Raw genomic sequence first — 24,029 nt, 5'->3', positions numbered from 1 at the left:
GAAAGCCTTTTAAATTGATAAGTAGGAGATAGTTTCCACATCAAGTCAAATTGTGATATTGCTATCCGGATTCAACTGTATATGTTCTTTGCCTTCTACTTGCTCGACTGCAAATTGAGGCTACAGTTAGTTATATGTGTTAAGTGTTTATAGTGATGTCAACTTGATGAAGAGTTGTACGTGTTCAATGTTGTATCTGATCAAGAGAGGTGTCATATCATGTATGGGGGAGAATTTTTTTTCAATGTTGTCATGATTATCAACTAGTTGTGCGCATGCAATGTGCGTGGCATATGGGAAGTTGTAATATGTAGGAAAGAGTATTTGAAGTCTGATATACATGAAAGAGTATTTGAATTTTGGATTGAGATGTTTAGATGTTGTTCTAATGTTTGGTGGTGATGGCAAATTAGTTTGTTAAATAATTAGAAGGTGACAAGTATGAGAATTTGGTATATATAGGAAAGAGTATCCTGAAGTTCTTATGAGAGAATGCTCCATATACGAAGTTGGCAACTTGCGGTTTTGGTGTTGTCATGTATGGTTTGTGAATGTTGCACTATCCTAATTTCGGACTCACAGAAGTTCATAGGTTGAAGTTATGTTTTATTGTTTGTTGACATAGAGGTTGTTTGTTAGGAATAGTTAGGATTTGATGTAGGAGCCTCTAGGGTGTAAGCGCAATTTTGCATTTTTTATATATTTGGTGTCATTTAATATTATGCATCTTTTATTTAATATTTGTAGTTGGGTAGTTATATCTACTGTCTCCAAACATTATCCAACATTGGTTGTTATTGTAATCTTTTAGGTGGTAAGTACGTATATAAGAAATGCATGTGAGCATTTTAAAGGAGCTCTCTTCTTCAAGAGGTTGTAATGGTCTCATATTGTAAGAAGTTGTAATAATCTTATATTGTAAGAGGTTGTAATAATCTCATATCATAAGTTGTAATGATCCCATTCTCAAGAATTTGTAAGGATCTCATCCTCAAGCATTTTGGAAGCATTGTTACTGCCATACGTATATAAGAAATGCATGTGAGCATTTTAAAGGAGCTCTCTTCTTCAAGAGGTTGTAATGGTCTCATATTGTAAGAAGTTGTAATAATCTTATATTGTAAGAGGTTGTAATAATTTCTTATCATAAGTTGTAATGATCCCTTTCTCAAGAATTTGTAAGGATCTCATCCTCAAGCATTTTGGAAGCATTGTTATTGCCAATCTTATGCTTTGTAAAGCATTTTTATTCTCTCTTGTCTCTATGTTGTTTTGTATTTGGTTATGAGTTTGTAAGGATGGCGTGGCCCTTCATCAAGTGGTATCGGAGTAGAACTTCTTGAGTATGTAAGTCAATTGTATGTAAGTAGAAGTTCTTGAGTATGCATTTGGTTATGAGTTTGTAAGGATGGTGTGGCCCTTCATCAAGTAGTATCAAAGTAGAAATTCTTGAGTATGTAAGTAGATTGTAAAACATGTGGCAATTTGCACCAGAATTGTGGTTATGGGTCTAGGAAAATACCTCCGCGAAGGAATCGTGGTGGAAGAATTGCTAGTGTGAGAGAAGCGAGTTGTAGAACCCTCTAAAGGCAAGTGTTGGTATTGCAAGAGGAGCTACGTAGAGGAGCTGATATTAGAGGAAGAGATGAAAGTGAGGATGAATTTTGAAGGATAGTTTGAAGAAGAGCATGAAACTATTAGAGATCCTAATGTGGCTAGGTTTTACAAGGCCATTTCCAAGATTGGAAAGAAACTACAAATTAAAGTTGACACATTTTTTGGAAATCTTAATCCAAATATGGAAGAGTACTTTGAGTATGAGGAAGTAGAAGAGCCTAAGAGGGTTAGATTCGCAAAGCCAAGCTAAAAGGTCATACTAAAATTTGGTGAAAGAAGTTCAGTTGGAGAGAAATAGAAGTAGAAATGATGTAGAAACATCTTCGGTTTGGAGTAATCTTGCATCAGTCCAAAAATTTCCATTTACAATTTGTTCTTGTTTGCTGGTTTGTACAGTTTGAGAGGTCAATCGAGCAATTGAACATATCTTTGAACCATCATCTGTGATGATCGAAGTATAATCTTGACCTAGTTTTAATTATGTTGTAATGATAGTAGCTTATTTGGTTCTTTTGTTTGTGAGTTATGCTGGATTCTTTCTTGGGTAGCGTATTCTTGCTAGTTCTTGGACTTGTTCATGGAATTTGGATTTGTGATGGAAATCTTACAATCGAAAATAATTGATGGCATATATCTCTATGTTCGTGGATCATGTGATGACCTAAATCTCAAACCACAAGTTCTTAAATGGTTTATATAATGAGTTCCTTATGATTTGGGAACAGACCTATTTGTTGTAACTGTTCCCTGATCTTGGGAAACATAATTGATCTTATGGCCAACTTGTGTGTCACGAAGCCTATAAATGCATTGTAATGGATCTCTTGAGCAGAGAGTTAGAAGCAATTAGGATAGTTTAGGATCGACAGATTAGAGATCTTGAATCTCCAAAGATCTAAGTAATCAAGCCTGTTTAGCTTGACATGTAAGAATGCATGTTGCCATATTATTTCTTGTTGAATGAAAGCAGATCTGACATTGTTCTCTCATTTCCTTATTGTTTTGTTATGTTTATTCTCATTGTACACTTGCGCAAATCTCTTTGAGGTACAACCATCTGTGAATGCACCAAGTGGTTTAAGAGCTAAGCTTGGTGTTCCTTGTGTAGTTGAGTTTATGGAAGTAAGGTTACGAAGTCCAAGTTGATTTACTGTAGGGTAGTAGAATTGAGATCTGACTTGCAATGCAAAGGGTTGCAAGATGGTTAGTGGAAGGAGAGATGTAAATCCAACAATGATGGATATGTTGAGGCAAATTGCAGCCAGACTTGAAGTAGTAGAGACTACCCAAAGAAGAGGAAGACATATTGAGGATGTAAGTGATGAAGAAACTGAGGAAACAATTGTAGAGATCACGTATATGTACTTGAACAAGGAGACAGAAAATTCATGAGAGCCCTAACTAGAGTAATGGAAAACCACATTTCTATTTATCGGATTATGATGGTAAGCTAGGTTCTGATGAATTACTTGATTGGTTTATTGAGATGGAAAAGTATTTTGTGTATGAATGCACTAATGTAGATAAGTAGGTGAAAATCGCTAGCACCAAGTTGAAAGGACATGTATCTTTATGGTGCAAACACTTGCAAACATATAAAGGAGAGAAAAGGAAAAAGATCAAATCTTGCAATAAGATTGTGAAAGTCGAAGGATAAATTTTGCATGGTGATTATCAAGTGAGTTTGTTGAGGAAAATGTTGAATCTAAAGCAAAAGGAATCTACTTTGAAGGAATATACAGAAGAATTCTATAGGTTGGATATCAGATTTGGACATATGGGTGACGAGGTTGAAAGAATTGCAAGATACCATAATGGTTTGAGGACATCAATTCAAGATGAGAGTAGTTTGGTTAAGATGGAAAGTATTGAGGAGGCTTATCAGTTTGCCCTAAAAGTAGAAGAGAAGTTGAACTTGAGGCAAGAATGTAGAAAAAGAGGAAGAGGTGCCGAGGTAGAACATTTATTGGTGGAGGTAGACAATATTTAGATCAAAACAAAGGCAAATCAGAATGTATTGGTGTTACATCCCAATTTTTGACCTAATTTAAAATATAGCCGTTGAGGTTCACATGAAGTTAGTTGATAGTTAAATTGGTTATAATCTTGTGAAATGGTAAGATGGTTAATCGTTATAATTTCAAGTGAAGATAACATGCTAGTTGATTATTTATAGCGGTTGAGGTTCACATGAAGTCAGTTGACAGTTAAATTGGTTATAATCTTGCGAAATGGTAAGATGGTTAATCGTTATAATTTCAAGTGAAGATAACATTTTAGTTGATTATTTATCACGAATTCATGGAATTGAAAAGGCAGCTAGCCGTTATGATTATTTATAACTTGTTATGATAATATGATTTGATTGTGGAGAATTTCCTTGTAGGAAACTCGTCGAAGGGGTGGAAGCATTGTCAGAAAAGAATTAGGCACAAGAGCATCACCTTCACTAGGCAGATGGGTTGAGGACCTAATGACTTAAAACAGGATACATCTATGGGACCAGCATGAGCTAATTAAATAAATAAATTGAGAAACATAAATAATTGGGTTAAAATATAAAACGTACCTTAAAAGATTTAATTTGATCTTTCACCTTATTATTATAATAGATATATCTATATACGTACATATAGATATAAAAATGAGATGGCGCCATTTTATTATAATAATAAAATGATGTCACCCTATATATATATATATAAGATTATAATATTCAAAATATAATAACATTCGAATTATATAATATTCTTGCTTTTAACTGATTAACATTTGGCATGATAAATTGAATTAATAATTGGAATTCGAATGGATTTCTTTCTTTAAACCAATAGAAGCCGAGAAGCCACGACTAGTTCTTTAAGTAAAGCCATACCAAGACCTCACACATCATCCTTATTTTCCTGCTATGTATCTTACTTTCCAAGCCGAGTTCCTACTTTCCAAGTCGTGATAAGAGTCGGATTGTTTCAGGCCGACTCACCATGCTTCTGCTACGTATATTGCATATTCAGTCTGCCACACCCAATCATCACCATTATTCCTCACTTTTTTGCCGAACCTTGTAGATATTTGGATCACATTATAATCACGAGTGAGTGGTGCACTAAGCCGAGCAAGAATACTGGTTGGAGGACGGCAAGAGGCCAAGTTCCAATCAAAATCCCAATCGCATACATAACAGGTTACTGTTATTCTTCTGTCATGTATTATACTCCCATTTTTTTTGATCTATGATTCAATTGTAGTCGGCTAGGTTAAGAAAGACTAACAATAGAATTGAGATTATAATATGAATACTTGCTGATGGCTCTCATGATTTCCATATAGTTCTGCTGATCTTTAATTACTGAATACTACAATCAGCACTAAGAAGTCGAAATGATAGCTGTAGAGTACTATAATGATTATATAAACCATCACCATTATTTCGAATAACAATGGCATTAACCATGCAGTCTTGATCCATGATATTAAGAATAGAATGCTCTTAATTTTCTAACACCTAGGATTCACCGGCAACGAAGCCATGAAATGGTGAAGAAGAGTAAATAAAACAGAATGATCATAATCTTTCAGGCACCTAGGATTCACTGGCAAAGAAGCCATGAAATGGTGAAGAGGTGGAATAAATCTACAAGAATGCAAAAGAGAAATTAGATATGATTAAATTAATTAATGAAACAATAAATTCTGCAATCTTTAATAATATCCTTTTCAAATTACAAATTGTGATAAGCTAGAACATATATGTTATTCATGAATTTGTTGGGAATCAACAGACAGAGCCAATTGCTATGAGATATGAACACCTAGGATTCATCGACTGTATAGCCATGGAAAAGGGTGAAGAGGTGAGATGGAGTCTGCAATGACTTAGAAAATAAAAGTCAGATATGATACATTAAATCTAGATTAATATCATTTAATAGCTTATGCACGATCCTGTTATTGTAACTCCTGCTGTTAAGTCTAGTGGTGTGGTTAGATACTAGGACGCTTAGTAGATGACAGATGTTCCAAGTCTAATTCCGGGTAGGGAGGGCCTTTCTCATTAGAGATTGTGTGGGGAATAAGTTAAGGTTCGAGGTTGGGTGGTTAAGCCTTTGACAATGTTTCACCTCTTCTCAAGTTGTCGTACGTACCACAGACAAAGATAAGCTATATAATCAATTGTTTGTCGGAAACAGGTATTTTTACTTTTATGAGACGAAGGTAAGATTAATTGAGTTAAACCATCAATCTTTCATTTATATGAATAATAAATATGAGCATATTTTCTAATTTTGAGTTATTGCCACAGTTAAGAAATCAAAAGTAAAGGAATGATACAGTGGTACTTGGAACCCTAAATGATACAGTGGTATCTGAAGCCCTAATTGAATTCCGTGGTATCCAAAGCCCTAATTGATACATTGGTATCTGATGCCCTAAATGATCTAGTGGTAATTGAAGTCCTAAGTGATACAGTGGCATCTGAAGCCCTAAATGATCCAATGGTAATCGATGCTGTAATTGATACGGTGGTTTGTGATGCCCTAATTTTATATAGTGGTAGTCAATAGTAATCGTCATTTGATTTTGATATAGCGGTATTGAATGATAGACGTTATATGATTTTGTTATAGTGGTATTTGTGGACTAATTTGGGTGATTGCAGAAGCATCCCTACAATGATTTTTGATTTCGAATTCCATGGTATGTGGATTTTAATTTTTATAAGAATTCATTGATGGTGTTTTAAGTTCTTAGTTAAGAAATTTTCTTTAACTGGTTTTTAGCCGTCAATCTCTTTTATATGAACGAAACCAATTTAACTGTCTTCCTATGAAAATGAAGTAATATTTGTATTTCTTTGAGTATATTAGTTGTTAATTAAGACTCGGGAAAACTATTTGTTACAAATGGAGAGAGTTCATATTGTGGTACAGGAGGTTACCCTACAGGTAGGTATTAATCACAAAAGAGAGGACAAAAGTTTGTTTAAAGGAACATGTTTTAAGTGTGGAGAAGGTTAGAGAACATTGAATGTACTAAAGGAAACTCAAGTAAGAAGATTTGTGGTAGAAGCAGAAATGCATTTATGGAGGAAGAATCACTCGGATCTACGAATCAACTAGAGGATAGAGAAGTCCCAATGGTTAGAAGAGCCCTAGGTAATGAAGAGCCTGATCAAGAATTGATGTGGAGCAAGAGTTTGTTCAAGACAAGATGTTAAGTTGCGAGAAAATGTTGTAAATTCATCATTGACAGTGGTAGGATGTACAGGTGAATGAAAAGTTTTAAATAGATATTTGAATGAATAACATTAGTGGAGTAATAGCATTAGTTGAGTGACTGTTTAGATATTTCAATGGGAATTTGGACTTTGGATTATGATACAAGAGGGTTAATGACTTTGCTTTGAAATCTTTTACTGATATTGATTGGATAGGATGCACATATGACAAAAGATGTGGAGTTTCATTTTTCTTGTGAGACAGACTGGTCTCTTGGATGAGCAAGAAGTAGGATCCAATGTCATTATCTATTGTAAAGGCAAAGCATAATGCAACATCTTGTTGTACACAAGTGTTGTGGATGAAATAAACTCTCTTCAATATCAAGCTTTTATATGATGAAGCAGTTCCACTTATATAATAACACAAGTGCTATAAATATTTTATAGAATCCAGTGATGCATTAAAGAACTAAACACATTTTTATTTGGTATTGTTTCTTGAGGGAGAAAGTTGTAGATAAGAAAGTTTGATTAGAGTATGTGCCTACACAGGATTAGATTGTAGATATTTTCACTAAGGCATCGTTGAAGGATACTTTTGAGTATCTCCGACTAAAGTTAGGGGTTATTGCCCCTCCTTCAAACTAGATGCATAAGAATGGTTGAGATATCTTACTTTTGTTGATTCCACAAGTAAAGTTATGTTGCTTCGAGTTTGACATTCTTGTCCATATTGGTCCCTCGCCAACTCAGTTTTTTTTGATGATTTGGTTTGACTATTGGTTTGGATTTGTATTGGAGCAAGAGGTAAGAGGTTGTTATGGATCTTTCCATGGTGTGTTGAGGCCCACATGGCATTGTCTACATCAGAGAATGTTTTTGGCCTGACTAGTTAATGTGTTCTTATGCTTTGCCACATGTTACCTTTGACACTGACTCTCGAGGATGTTGCAGTGTGTGCATTTTGATTAATCGTTTGTGGAAGGTGTGTTATGATGTGTTTGGGTCCCCTTTATCTCCTGGGGTGGATTGCATTGAGTGTAGTTCATGATGGTCTACTTTGTGTAAATGATGCTTATCTTTATTGCAGGCAACCTTTTTTTTTTTATGATCAAGTTGATATGTATAGTTGTGCGGATGGTTGAGTTGAAGTGGGAATTGATATGGATTGTGTGTGGAGCAATTAAGAAGTCAGCATGGTGTGGATGTGGAAGAGCAAAAGTGCGAGTATTTGATTTTGATTGAGTTGTCACAGTGTTTGTTCAAGAGACCCTACATCTTTACAATTCATTATATCCCTATGCTTGCTAGAAGACAACGACTCTTTTGGCAGCTTTGTACAAACTTGTATCTTGCCCCAAAGAAGTGATCTTCATGTGCTGCTTGGCACGTAGTCTAAAGAATTGTAAATATAGTTAGTGTGACTCTCACCATGTTCTTTTCCCACATTGGGTTTTCCATGTAAACATCTGGTGTTCATGTTTTTTTTGTCATTGCAATATTTGTCATTGTTGGTTAGCTGGATAAAGATAGTTGATAAGTGTTTGTAACAGACGAGTTTTAAGATTTCGTCAAGATTGATTCAACCCCCCTCTTAGTCTTGAAGTGTGTTCAATGGTGACAACCTTGCCCATCCATTTGTCCCATAGAAATCAAGTTCCTTTTGAGTTGAGGAATGTGTTTAACACTTTGCCACAAGAAGTTGTTTCAAAATTGTAATTTCAACAAAACATATCCTGTGCCAACAATGCCATAAGGCTCATCATCGCCAAGATAAACTTACTGAAGCTACCCTCTAGATAGTTTTTGAAGAGTTCTTGACTTGATGTGACATAAACAATCTCCACATTTTGACACCCACAATATTGTTGCATCTTCTTCTATGGACAAAATTAGAGCATTCACATCCTCTTCATATGTACTTTTCACTTCATTGTCCGTTGGCTGATTTTTAGTCTTCTTGAGTGACCAACTTTTTCTTTTGACGTGGCCTACTTGCTACAATACCAACAACCACTATTTTTGCCTCTCGACTTCAATTTCTTCCTAGATTTTGATCTTCCTCTATACTTTTGCTTTTCTCTTTCTTGTGATCTCTCCCTGATGCTAGCTATCAAAGTGTTTTCTGATGAAGTTTCCTAATTCTTCCCCATCTTCATTGGGAAGAGTTCTAACAACATCGTCAAATTTTACTAGACTTCCCTTCTTGTGAGACATTGAGTCGCTGATAGCCATAATGGCTCCTTTCCAGCTCTTGGGTGGACCACAATAACAAAATGGCTTTGATTTTATCAGCCCAGTTTATGCTCAGAGAAATTAATTGGATGATCAATTTGTTAAATTCATTTAAATGTTTGGACACAATTCCACCTTCTTTCATCTTCAAATTGTATAATTTCTTCACTAGAAGTTTGATGCAAAATCCATGTCATACATGTTCAATAAACGAGTCAAAGACCTTTCATTGTCTTCTCTGTTGCAACATTGAACAACACATTCCTGGAGAGGTTAAATATAATGTTCTCCAATGCTGCCTTGGTTCAATTTCTCCCACTTGCATTGAAAATCGCAGTTATCTTCTTTCTTTGCTTTTCCTTCCAGCATGATTGCAAGGTCTTTTTGAATTGGCAATGTACATTCCAAAGTTTTGCTCCAAGAATTTTTTAAATTCTCCCTTTACCTGCTTCTTCCATCTTTCTTCAATTTCTCCACAAATTTTCCCATAGCTTCTCTTTGGATTTGATACCAATTGTGGTGAATTAAGAGCAAGAAAAGAAATACAAACTCATATTTATAGAAATAAATAGTTGCACAGATAATAATCACACAGCACTACATTTAGGCGGTTCATCATTAGTGGGTACAAACACAGGAAAACAGGATAGTCTCTGTTTTAGTTATCTGTACTACAACAGCATGCATAATTACATTCCGATTATATTGTTTATAAAATTTATTGAAGTCTCCAAAATAAATGAAGAGGTAATCAGAAGAATTTGAAGAGATTGAAGAAGAGAAATAGTCCATTTAATTGGTTTATTTTTTATTGTTTTGAAGGCTAATCTAATTGTGAAGTTGCAATCGTGTTGCTGATGAGTGTCCAGCATCTGGCCGATCTTCTCTGGACAGTTTAGGTGTTGCTATGTATATTTTTCTACTGATTAGAATTAGTTTCTTTTTTTTGTATATGTATTCGTTATAGAGTAACTTTAAGGATTTTGCTTCTAGATTCAAATGGTTCTTTGGATGAATAGTTCTTGTTCATGCATTCAGAATGGAGTATCTTCAACATCAAAGATTTTGCATCTAGACTTAGATGGTTCTTATAGGATTATGAATCTTTGGATGAACATTATCTTGATTAATCATAGGAAGTTTTTTCCTTTTCAAAATTTTGAAGTGTACTAGTTATTCAGTGCATTGGAAGAATTGCCTCTATGAATCAAAATTCAAATTTAACCAGCCTTCTTATGGAAGGCAGTATTTCTTTGTATTATTTTTGGTGGGCTTATTGAAGGTTATATTATAATTGTATGTGCTAAAGATTTGCTATATATTTTCAATTTTGTGTAGGTTCAGGAGATATTGACAAATTTATCAATTCCTTCCTCCAAACAACATCAGATTCGTTCTTTCAAGGAATGTAAGTATTGCGTATCACATATATGTTTATTTACATAGTTCAACAAATATTGGATTTATGCTGTTGGCTGGCTTGAAGATTCATCAAATTTAATTTTAATATTAGGCATTGCAAAATTTTACCATCCATATCTTTATTTATTAGAACAAATGTCAAATTTAAGCTTTTGGGTGTTTTTGAAGCTTCTATTTATTTAAGTACAAATTACAACAATAGAAACTGGTTAAATAATATTTAATAAAATGATTTTTATAGACAGGATTTTGTGTTATTCATTTTTTGTCTGGTTAGTGGTTTGAGGAGTTGGGTTCCTTAAATGAGTAGTGTTTTCTTTTTTGTTTTCCTGGTTCAATTAGTGCTTTTGGATATATGTTATAGTGGCTCATAAAAGTTGTGGCAATAGGATTGGGTATAATAAAATTCTATAGATTTATTGTCAATTGATTCTATCTTTTGTCCTGCAAATCCTTTATGATTTATTACGAGTCATGACCATAGATGAAAACCACCCCATAAATTTGTAGAAGTTGCAGGTAAATATTAGAATGTTTCTAATATTCTTTATTCTTTCATTTTTAGAATGTTTCTAGTAATGTCATCTTTGTAAAGTATATAATGGGCGTCTTGCTCATTCTTTAATTCATCCAATATTTTTACCATATTACTTGTGTAATAAATAGAAACTCTATATATGCTTTGTTTTGAGGTCAATGGTGATTGTCTGTGTGGAACATATATGCAATGAAAGAATATTATTGGTAGAGAAAGTCTGATGCAAACTGAAGGAGATATTGTTAGTAAATAACATATATGTTTGAAATGCAAGGTTGTTGTTGAGGTGTGGGGATGTGTGTATCATGAGGGATTGTTGACATGAAGATTGAAATATAATAGGCCAGATAAAAGAATGTTGTGGAGTTTTTTGAACATAGAATAGCAACTATACAACATTGGATGTGTTGGTTGAGATTGTAGAGTAATACTTTTCTTTCTTTGATTAATGATGACCTCTTATTTATTATTATTAATATTGCTTTTGTATGTACAACACATTTAGATTCTTTTAGTCTTGGGTGTGTTAAACAAACATATATGTTGAGGGATGTGTTGGGTCAGTTTGGGGAATGTGGTGTGTAGTTGGGAGGAGGTGGTTGAATTAGTATATGCAAAAGTCCAATTTCAAATCCAATTCAACATTATAGTTTTTAGTGAATCTTATTTATCATTAATGCAGCTAAGTAAAAGATAAACACAATCACACATCAACATATAAGAACACCAAATGTATGTTGAAATCTAGGAGGGAAAAAAGCCATGGTGAGAATAGCTGCTTGGATCTACCGTCCAAATCAAGCTGCACAAAGAAATATGAAACTTACAAATGTTTATGGGCACCAACCCATTATAAATACCAATCCCCTACGATGAATTTACGGCACCAAAATTTAGTGTGTATCATGGGGGATTGTCGACATGAAGATTGAAATGTAATAGGGCAGATAAAAGAATGTTGTGGAGTTTTTTGAATGCAGAAGAGCGACAATACAACATTGGATGTGTTGGTTGAGATTAAGAGTAATACTTTTCTTTCTTTGATTAATGATGACCTCTTGTTATTATTAATATTGTTTTTGTACATACAACACATTTAGATTCTTTTAGTCTAGTGTGTGTTAAACACACATATATTGAGTGGTGGGTTGGATTAGTTCAGGGGGTGGGGTGTGTAGGTGGGAGGAGGTGGTTGAATTAGAAATTCCAATTTCAAATCCAATTCAACATTATGATTTTTAGTGAATCTTATTTATCATTAATGCAGCTAAGTAAAAGAAACACAATTACACATCAACACATAAGAACACCAAATGTATGTTGAAACTTTGGAGAGGAAAAAGCCATGGTGAGAATAGCTGCTTGGATCTACTGTCCAAATCAAGCTGCACAAAGAAATATGAAAATTACTATGTTTATGGGCACCAACCCATTATAAACACCAATCCCCTACAATGAATTTGTAGGCACCAAACTTCAGGAGGCAACAATATCCTAATTCGAGATTTGAGCACCAACTTAGCATGCAAGCAACTTTTTAATGTGAGTTTTGTGACCACCCAATGAGCAAGATAGAATACTAGGTATTATATCCTCTCTTGGACAAGGAAACAATGTAGAAATGTGATAGTGTGAAGTGACCCCAAGGTTTACAATGTGTACTTGCAATTTTCTATTGGACACAACTCCATTTTATAATGTGATTTATTGGTAATCACGCAGGGACTTTCACTTGTGTTTTGTGGAGGATCTATCAACTTTCCTTAAACGAATGATATGGCAATTTGATCTCTTTAACCAATCCTAACGACAACTTGAAATAAAATGCAAATGGGATGTGAGTTTAGAAATCTAAGCTACTTCTACTTCACATCTACCAATGCAAGAGAATATTGAAGATGTGGTGAAACCAAACCAGTCCTTGCTTTGCCAAGACAACTACACTAAGGAAGACGCTATCTTCTAAGGATGCGTTGAGGATTTACAATTTGTTCATACACATCAAAATCATAAGATATGCAAATCAATGAGCATGAAATAATTGAAGTTAAGTGCTTACTATTTAGTTCAATCTAAGCTTGCATTGTTACTTGCAATCAACAAGTACCAAAAATTATGAACGTAAGTTTCACCATTAATTACCACCGGTAATATCTTTCATTTAACTATCTCACTACTTAACATAAACAACTTCAACTTAACATAAGCAAATCCTATTCCAGGTGGAAAGTAGGAAACCATGCATCACTCCCAAATAACTCAAGTATTCACCATGAAACAACAATGAATTTACAATTATTTTGGCAACAATTTCTTCAAATCTCCTTTATGAATGAGCTAGCCTTATATAGAGGCTTCCAATACAATAGATGGCCCAAATTGATTCAAGATCAACTACCAAAATTATTTCAAATAACCTAATTAGGGGTTGTTACGTAATGTCGACCGATGATAAAATTACATGGGTTTGGAATACATATTCCTTAAATTCATAGGGGTAAAATATTAAATGCATGTCATATGTCCACTGGTAATAACTTGATTGGATGAACTTGGACATTAATTTGGAATCCTCCAATTGGTTGAAGATGAATGGACTCCACCTATACATGTTTATCTTGCATTCTTTGTTTCAATTCCACTCTCCATTCACCTTATTTTGGAAATCTTCTTATTGAAACATTCTTGAGATTGTACTTATTTTCATGTCTTGGCCTTGATCCTTGATGATTTGAGCTTGTCAATTGCCTTGCATCATGACTTTACTTTTTCCATGAGATGTGTATATTCAATTTGAGCTCTTTAACCAATCCTAACAACAACTTGAAATAAAATGCAAATGGGATGTTAGTTTAGAAATCTAAGCTACTTCTACTTCTAATCTACCAATGCAAGAGACTATTGAAGATGTGGTTAAACCAAACTAGTCCTTGCTTCACCAAGACAACTATGCTAAGGAAGACACTATCTTCTAAGTATGTATAGAGTATTTATAATTTGTTCTTACACATCAAAATCATAAGACATGCTAATCAATGAGAATGAAATAATTGAAGTTAAGTGCTTGCGATGTAGTTTTACCCAAGCTTGCATTGTTACTTGCAATTAACAAGTACCAAAAGTTATGAATGTAAGTTTTACCATTAATTACCACGAGTAATATCTTTCATTTAACTATCTTACTACTTAACATAAACAACTCCTACTTAACATAAGAAAACCCTATTCTAGGTGAGAAGTAGGAAACCTTACTTCACTCCTAAATAACTCAAGTATTCACCATGAAACAACAATGAATTTGCAATTATTTTGGCAACAATTTCTTCAAATCTACTTTACAAATGATTTGAACAAGCCTTATATAGGGGCTTCAAGTACAATAGATGGCCCGGATTGATTCAAGATCAACGACCGAAATATAACAATAACCTAGTTAAGGGTTGTTACGTCCAGTGCTTACAAGCATTAAATGTTGACCAATGATAAAATTACATTGGTTTGGAATACATATTCCTTCCAAAAATTTATAAGGGTAAGATATTAAATGCATTCCATATGTCCATTGCGAATAACTCGATTGGATGAACTTGGACATATTAATTTGGAATCCTTCGATTGGTTGAAAGATGAATGGACTCCACCTCTACATGTTTTTCTTGCATTCTTTGTTTCAACTCCACTCTTCATTCTCCTCATTTTAGAAATCTTGTCATTGAAATGTTCTTGAGATTGCACTTATTTTTGTGTCTTGGCCTTGATCCTACTTGATGGTTTGAGCTTTTCAATTGCCTTGCATCACGACTTTACTTTTTCCATGAGATGTGTATATTTGAAATTCTATCATCACTCATGGTTGAGGTTTCCAACAAATTTGGATATTAAACCCTGATAGTTGTATCAATGATATCTTCTTTATAGGACATTGAATCATATTGTAAGGCATAATGTAGGTTAGGCTTCACATAATTTTTTCCCTTGTAGGTTATTGCACTTGCTCCTCCATTTTTTATTTTGATTTCCAACCTTAAACCTCTTCTTTTACTTGGCATGCCTCTTGGAATTGTCTGCGGTCTTGAGATTTCATGTTGATTTTTGGACTTGCAATCATCTTTCATATTTATATTGAATATCCTTTGTTTTGATTGTGAAATCCCTTGCAACTGAGCCTCAAACATTGCGATTCCAGCTCTTCTTTTGCTTTCATCTTACTTGAAGCCTTGAAGTCATGGTGTCCTTCCTTTCTCCATGTTACCCTTGATGTTGCAATGATTCTTGCACATAAAAAGACTCAATCTTGAACATTTCCCTTCCTTCCCCTCGCAAAACAAGAGAAAAACCTTGTGTTAAGTTCATAAAAATGGGAACAAAAATTAAGATACTGTAAAACATCCTTTCCTAATAATATGATTTCAATTTAGCATTGGAGTGGATGAAGAAATTTCTCTTGTTCAGTCTTAATCCTACCCTTGCATTGTCATTAAATTTTCAATTTGTTTCCAATTTGTTTCCTCTCTACAAATTCGCTAGGATCAGCCTTGTATCTTGTTTTGACATCAGATTTAGATCACCACTATTGCTGGAAATCACCTTCGTCTGCTTGGATCCAAATTGCATTTGGTCTTAATCTGCCTTATATGTTGTTTGCAATTCTAATTTTTTGCTTTCATTTAGATCTGCTCCGCTCTTCAAATTGCTGTTTCTAGATTGGAATTCTGATTTCCAATTTGTTTCCTTTGCAAATTCAGTAGGATCAGCTTTGTGTCTAGTTTTGAAATCAGATTTAGATCGCCACTATTGCTGGAATTCATCTTCATCTGCTTGCATCCTAATTACATTTGATCTAGATCTGCCTTACATGTTGTTTGCAATTCTGATTTTTCGCTTTCATTTAGATCTGCTCTGCTCTTCAAATTGCCATTTGAATTGAAAAATTAAATCATTCCTTTCTAGGATTCCATCTTAAGAGACATGTCCATTGGGGGGATAGTGTGATTCAATCTGATCTTGAGTTCAATATTTGCAATTAATATAATTATTCTTCATAGCCGACTTGGCTTGTTTTCCATTTTGTTTACAACTTGCTCACCTCTTTCCCTGGCTGACATGATTGTACTTGCATATCTCTCAATGGGGGTCACATATCTATCTCAAAGGGTATTAGAAATTACGTCCAAGGGTGGTCCGAATTTGGACCCCTCTTGGGATTTCGTTTTAAGGCTTGGAAATTTTGTTCAAGCATGTTGCAAGTCTGTGTTCTGTCAAAGACAAATTGAATTTCTCTTTCCCAATTTAGAATTAAAAATTTGCAAATCAAATTCTTTTTCCATCTTTTATAATTTTCATTTTAGACAAATCAGATGTTGTTGAAATGATATGGATTCTGATCTTAAGTGTTTGAATTCTCACCTCAAATTTTGAAAATGCATTGCAGATTTTCAAATCAAGTTGAATTACCCTTTAGTCATTTGGATCTCCATCCTGCTCAAATCAAATCAATCATGAATTTTCAACATCTGCTTCAAGTGCTGGATGGAGATCTGCGAAGGCTTAGGAATTAATCCTAAGGGAGGTTGGAAATCCAACCTCTCTTTATTCCAGGTGAGGTAGGAAGTCTTACCTCTCTTGGAATTTTTCAATGAGGTCCATTTCAAAAGCCTTGGGAACTTGCCATGTCTCGTTCAGGTTTCTGTTGGATTATTTCTCCAAATTGGAACTGAATTTCAAATCCTTGGTTTAAATTCTTACGATGTTCTTGGATCAGATCTCCATTCTTGTAAATACTTGTTGAAAGTTCAATGTTTGCAAACTTGATCTTGAAGTCCAATCCCTTTGTTTCAAGTTTAGAAAACTTCATCAGCAAGCCCAGATCCCAACCTTATCCTAAGATTTTTCATCTACTAAGCTGGTCAGGTTTCAACATGATGCTGGCAATTTGTCCTGATAGAGGTCAGAATATGACCTCGTTGGAGTTTTGTCCCAAGTCAAGTCGGGTTTCTGACCTGGCTTGGAATTCCATTGAATTCCATCTCTAGAATTTTCTAAGTATTTAATAAATAATCAGATCTTCTCCATGTTTTATCTATCAACATTCAGATCAGATTCTCTATCCCTGATTGAAATTCACCTAAGTGCTGTTTGAAAGTTATAATTTTTTTAATGTCCATGTTGAATTAAAGGAACACTTGGTTTCACCTTTAGCTTAAGCATTTTGACTGATTTGCAGGTTGGATTTTGAACAAGTCTTTGGATTGTGCATCAAGGCAAATCAGAATTTGCTTATCCTTTTGAATTTGATCTTTTATTAGGAATTCCCATTGCTTCCAATTTGCACTTTCAGATTCACTCACAATGTTGAGTCCATTTTCTAGAATTCCATATGGATAAGCCCTTGGACTGATTGGAAGCTTGGTAATTTCTTTGAGTTTCATTCAAGAGCAATCCAAAAATTTCACTAAGTGCTAGATCAGGACTTGACAACTAAAATTTCGAACTTACTCCAAGATCCTAACTCGCAATTAGGAGTTGACTAGCATCCAACCTTGCTCAAACTTTCTACCTTATTAACCTTGAAATATCAAAATTATTGCCAACTAAGACCAAGTTAACAAACTAGTACACTGCCAAGAAAAAAGAGGGTATCCTCATTTGGAATGGGGTCATGGTGTGAAAAGGTCACAACACAACCAATCTTAATTACATCAAGATATACAAAAGATATGTTTTGTGGAACTTAACAACTTAAAACTTCACCCTTTGTCAATTTTGATACACATCATAACACTCACTCAATGTGTATATGATTTTCAAATAAAACTGCACCCAATAATCATGCTTGTTCCTTGACTATCTGTCCTGTCCCCTCCCGTCAACAGATTATGAAGGTGGCACTTAGCCTATGTTGACCCCCGATAGGCTTAAGTGAATTCAATTAGGGGTGTCACGAGTGTGGAGCGGTATAATCAAAATTGTATTGTTTCTTTTCCTTGTAATCTTCACCTTGTCTTATTTGCACCTCCAGCTGGGACTTTGTTGTTGGTGCTCTTGTGACTTGGCATAGCGTGGCTACCCACTTCCACTGTTTCTGTCCACCATTACATTCTTCTTCCCGACAGTTACGATTACAACCTGGCGGTCGCATTTGCATGCTTGCTCTTGTAACTTTCCCTCCTTGTGTGTGTTGAGGATGCAGATGGTCTATGAGATGAGGGGAGGACAATGCAGGCATTCATTCTTTGATACACAGAACATTAAAACCATTCTGCTCTGCAAGGTAATTTCTTGTTCTGCAAGGGACGAAATCCCCTTTGCATCTTCGAATAGGATGTAGCCCCTATTCACTGGTTTTACTATTTCCAGTTCCTGAGTGTGCGTGTGCACGGACATTGGTTATAGGTCGGGGATTGCCTGGAAAGATGTCTGGCCGCTATTCTCTCAAGCACCCGAAACAGGCTTGTCACGGTAAAGAATACATGGTTGACCCGCGTAGGTGTGAAGTCTGCAATTAGGATCAGTTGCGGTAATCTTACCATTGCTCGAACAAGTTGAAATCTGTTGCTGTATGCAAAAGGGATGGTCTGCAATAGAATCCAATTCACTGTTGCTAGTGGAGATCCAGATCCTTTCCAATCTGGCCAGTGGTCAGTATAAGTTAATTCACTGATATTAATTGGGTTGTTTCGTTGTGCAACTTGGGAGTTCGCTACACACTTCTGTTAGTAATGTTAGTGTTTCATCATCTAATGTGGCCTACGGGTAAACTTATTTCTTTGATTTCTGGAGTGCACCTGTAGCATCTCTTTTGGTATTATAATCTTTTGAATTAAGTTGTGATTGCCAAGTTCCTTACAGGCTGTAGCAAGTAGTTGGTCTTTTTCAAACATTGTGTTGGTTACAAATTTCTTAGTAATTTAACCTCAGTACTGGATGATTAACAGTCTTTGCCACATTCGCAGTAATAAAAAAGAAGCAAATTGAAAACTGTTCCGTTTTAGCACTTGTTTTGGAGCATTATTTGCAGTCAAGTTATTACAACGGCATGAGAGCAGTGAACCTGTTGCCTTGTGGATTTCTTCTTGAATGTGCCAGTACTACAGAGAACTGCATGTTGTTAACCTCCACAAATTCCTGAGGGCAAAATGGTTTTAGAGGTCATTGGAGTACATTCAATGGCTGAAAGGATTCCAAGTGCAGTAGAGGAGGCAGACAGAAGCGAGAGATACCTTAAGGGCTCTGAGAGATGGACAAAATCAGGTTGCTACTGTTCTGCAGCAACTCACGCAAGCTATACAACAGAAGAATATAGGGCCTAGAAGATCCGAAAGTCATCACAGCGTGGGTGGGAGTGTGGTTGGATCACTGCATGGCAAAAAGACACCCATGCGAACTACAAACAGGACCTTAATGCTGGATTTTGCTGAACAACAGGATGAGATTGTTAATGCAGGAGCTGTAGGAGACATACCTGAAGATGTCATGGGTATACATGCTGAATGGGGCTTGTTTCTAGACAATGTTAAGGGGTTTTAGGCTTTGTCCAATATATGAACCAGCGAAGGGAGATGATGAAACCTAGACAGGATATGAGGCCAAGGACTCCTAATAGATATTTAAAACATGCTATAAACAAGCTCTCATTACCAATATTTGATGGTAGTGGGAAAACTACAGCTAGGACCTGGATACAAAAATTGGATACTTTTCTCAGACTTAAACCCATGTCTGAAACCGATGCAATCAAGTTTGCTACCATGCATTTAGATGGACCAGCTTACGATTGGTGGCACCATGGGTTGGTAACCCAAAATCATGGCATGATTAGTTCACATGAGGAGTTTAGCAATAAACTGATTAGCAGATTTGACAGGAAGGAGATAGAGTTTTACCACAGAGAATTAGCTCAGCTCAAACACAGTGGATCCTTGGATACCTACATTGATAAATTTCAGAGGATATTTATCATGGTCCCAAAAATGACTGAAAGCAAAAAGGTAATGCTGTTTGTGGAAGGATTGAGTGGGAGATTCAAGGCATTTGTCAAGTTGCTGAAACCGAGTACTTTACAGGATGCAATCAAGATGGAACTTGATTTGGATAGCTCATCTTCAGCGATTCAGCCTTGTAAAAAGCTGGTCAAAGGATCCAAAACCAATCTGAAATTATCAAATCAGAATAAGGGCGACCCACCCAAAACTGATTTTGAGTCAAGAAACGAGCTAAGGAGAAATTTGTGTTTTACATGCAAGGAACCTTGGTCACCGGATTATAGATGTAGAGGGGAAGGCAAGGTTCATTAAATTGAAGTGGTTTTAGATGATGAAAATGATGGTAACAAATCTGATGACAGCGAGGAGGATGATGTTCATGAGCAGCCCCAGTCAGGAACTGTAGATAAACAAGTTACAGATCAGACACCTGCAACTGCTTCCCTCTCTGGAGATCTTAGTGGTAGTCTTATTCGTCCTAAAGGAGTAGTCAAAGGGCAGCAAATGGTTTGCTTGGTAGATACAGGGGCTACATTTAAGTTCATCAACACTTCTATAGTAGCAAAAATTGAGTTGCAGGTGGATGCGGTTCCGCACTTTGATGTCAAGGTTGCTGCTAGAGGTCTTCTTAAGTGTATGGGGATGGTTTCACAACTTGAAGTTAAGTTGGAGAGTTATACTCTCATATCAGATTTTTATGTGATTGAGTTAAGTGGAATGGATGCAATTTTGGGTTTGTAGTGGCTCCAAACTCTTGGTAGATACACCATCTATCATGATCAAAGACAAATTGAGTTTATGAAAGGTGAGCAGCAGGTCATCCTCAGAGCTATGATTGATAGGGGTCTCAGGATCATTTCAGCTCATAGGATGGAATCCATTTTAAGACGTGAGGACACAAAGTGGGCAGTACGTTGTTTTATCTCCACCAAGTCTGATTCAGATTTGGGAAAACAACAGCACATTGATATTCAAGCTGTGTTAGACATGTCGGATACAATTGTTCAATTGTGTGTTGTCTTTGATGTTACACAAATATCATATCAATTATCAGATAGAGTCTACTGAGCTCAGTTGGTCAGCAAGGCAGAAGACAGAGTCTATCGAACTTAGAAGGTTAGCAAAGAAGGTTTACAGTGTCTACCGAGCATTCTCAGGCTTTACCTTGTACAGACAGAGTCTACCGAGTTTTCAAGGTTAAGCAAGGAAATTCAGTTGTTACCGAGCTTACTCGGTCATCAAAGGGAAGTATGGTAGAAATAGTTCTTACCAAGCTCTCATGGTCAGCGAAGGAAATTCAATTCTTACCGAGTTCACTCGGCAGCCAAAGGATTTTGCAGTGTTAACCAAGTTGAGTTGGTTAACTCAAGAAATTGTTCATGGAAGCAGTATTTACCGAGTAGGGTCGGCCAATGAAGGATTTCATTGTTTTGTGAAATAAAGTTTATTTATTTAATGTAATATTTGTAGCCGACTGATGTATGGTTTATTGGTAAATGTAACTTGTGAATGAGCCGACTTGATAATCTGAATGGTATATATAAGAGGTCAAGTTGCGAATTCTAAGTCTGTGATAGATTTGATGTGATGCGAATGTGAAGGATTGATTATTGGGTGAGCAAATTTTGAAGGATGATCAGAGATCATTGAGGAGCAGCAAAGCTATATTTGATCACGGAGGATCTAATGGTGCAGTATAGAGATCTGTAATCAGCAAATTCAGTTGCATCTTATTCAGGTCAATTCATTGTTACTTTCTAACCATTGTAGTAGTGATTTCAAAATCTCTTAACAGAGTTGGTTTAGCAGCCATTTTGTAAATCCTCTAACAAGGTGGATAGTTCAGTTGAATTGTTCCAAAGACCTCTAGCAAGGTCACTCCTAATAGGGTGATTAAATCCTCTAACAGGGTCACACCTAACAGTGTGTATTGTAACCTTTAACAAGGTTGGCTCCTAACAGGGCTCATTTTAGAAGAGTGAAAATTAGTAGTTAGTTACTTGGTGGTTTTTACCATATTGGGTTTCCACGTTAAATCTGGTGTCTCTTGTGTTCTTGTTATTTACTTTTGCATGCATGCTAACAATTATGAATGCTTAAAGTTCAGTAACAAGTTAATCTACCGAGTTATAGCATTTTTGTGAAGTGTTTACTGAGTGACAATAGTAACTAGTTATTTAAGACATCTAAGGTATCAGGATTTGTTTTTGTGGTAACTGATTCACCCCCTCGTCTCAATTACTCCATCTATAATTCCAACAAGACAAATACAAGGGATTTTTTGCCTTAGGTGATATTCCCCCGGGTATACCTCTTGATCGTGGGTTTGAGCATGTGATAGAGTTGGAGGAAGGAGCCAATCCAGTTATTATGACATCGTATTGTCATCCAAGACACTATAAGGAGATAGAGCGGACTATTCGGGAGTTACTAGACATGGGACACATAAGGCCGAGTTCTAGCCCATTAGCTTCATCCATGGTGTTGGTCAAGAAGAAGGATGGTACTCTACGTATGTGCATAGATTACAGGGCATTGCACAAGAAGACTATTAAGAACAGGTATTCTATACCCCGTAGTGATGAGTTTTTGGATGAGCTACATGAAGCTGTCTACTTCTCAAATATTGACCTCCATTTTGGTTACCATTAGATTAAGGTTTGTGAGCAAGATTTGCATAAGATGACATTCAAATGTCGCTATGGCTACTATGAATTTTTGGCGATGCCTTTTGGGCTCACAAATGTGCCTACTACATTCCAGTCATGCATCAATCATATATTGAATAAGCAGTTGTAGAAGTTTGTTTTGGTAATCTTCGATGACATTTTGATTTTCAGCATGACATGGGAGGAATACTTACAACATTTGGAGTTGGTTTTGGGAATTATGGAGCAGCACTCATTATTTGCTAAAGAATCCAAATGCGAATTTGGATTGATAGAGATCTTGTATTTAGGGCATGTGATTGGTGCTAATGGAGTCAAAGTTCACCAGGAGAAGATTCAGGTTATTCTAGATTGGCCGCCATCGAAAAATGCGTTAAACTTGAGAGGTTTCCTTGGGCTGTGTTTTACTACAAGAGGTTCGTGAAGGGTTTTTCACAATTTGCAGCACCTCTTATTGATCCTATGAAGGCAGGGGCCTTCAAATGGTCTACAGATTTAGAGGCAATATTTGGCAAGGTCAAGAAGGTGATGAGTACATGCCCAGTCCTAGCTCTACGTGATTTCACTAGACCTTTCATCTTGGAGTGTGATGCTTTAGATGATGGTATTGGAGCCATGCTTATGCAAGACAGACACCTTGTTGCTTATGAGAGTAGGAAATTGAAGGAACATGAGAAGTTGTATTCCACCTATGGTAAGGAGATGTTGGCTATTATGCATGCTCTGGCCAAATTCAGACAATACTTGGTGGGTGGACGCTTTGTGGTAAGGATAGATCATAATATCTTGTGCTTCTTTTTTGGCCAAAAGGAGTTGAATGAATGAGAGACAACAAAAAAGGATCAGCAAGATTCAAGCTTATGACTTTGACATTGAATACATTAAGGGGAAGAACAATGTAGTTGCGCAAATGCTTTGTCGACAAGACCAACCAATGCCTCACATCGTTCTATGTTAGAGATTTCAGCTGATTGGAAATCTCAATTATTAGTTGTGTATTCCAAGAACACCTTCGCTTGTGAGGTCATGGAGTATTCCAAATTGAAGGAAAAGATTATGCGCACCATTCATGACAGCCCTACAGTAGGCCATCGGTTATTTTAAGATCTGTAAGTAGATATGTGAGAGGTTTACCTGGAAGGGTACTAAGGATGACATTATTGTTAGCATGAATGCTGATGATACTATATTTGGGGAGTATCCTGAGCATTGGAGATTATTGACATGTTGCATTCATGACTGTGTTTGTCATTGATGCGAACATAGCACAGTTTCTATAAAGATTGGCTGAGCAGCAGACAAAGATTTTGATGGTACGGACAATGGTTTGATTGTTTAGTGATGCA

The 24,029-nt window shown here is 35.9% G+C and overlaps 1 protein-coding gene across 3 annotated transcripts in view; it reads left to right on the top strand.

Annotated features, from left to right (window-relative positions):
* The window catches only part of LOC149544813 (uncharacterized), a 50,250-nt gene that overhangs the window by 12,066 nt on the left and 14,155 nt on the right, over positions 1–24,029 (top strand). Inside the window, exons 2-3 of one of the 3 annotated variants that reach the window (XM_089795396.1) lie at positions 10,412–10,481; positions 16,465–16,631. Coding sequence is in view for 2 of the 3 variants with exons in the window: in XM_089795395.1 (XP_089651521.1) it covers positions 16,563–16,636 (74 nt within the window). In the remaining variant the exon portion in view is untranslated. Of the gene's footprint in view, positions 1–10,411; positions 10,482–16,464; positions 16,637–24,029 lie in introns of all 3 variants that reach the window. The other 2 variants (XM_089795395.1, XM_089795394.1) reach the window with 2 other exon arrangements.

The sequence above is a fragment of the Cupressus sempervirens genome, chromosome 8 (assembly GCF_028749045.1).
Source record: "Cupressus sempervirens isolate cs-2001-9-10 chromosome 8, ASM2874904v1, whole genome shotgun sequence".
Classification (NCBI taxonomy): Eukaryota; Viridiplantae; Streptophyta; class Pinopsida; order Cupressales; family Cupressaceae; genus Cupressus; species Cupressus sempervirens.
Note: the sequence above shows the minus strand (reverse complement) of the source record. Positions and strands in the feature narration are given on the sequence as shown.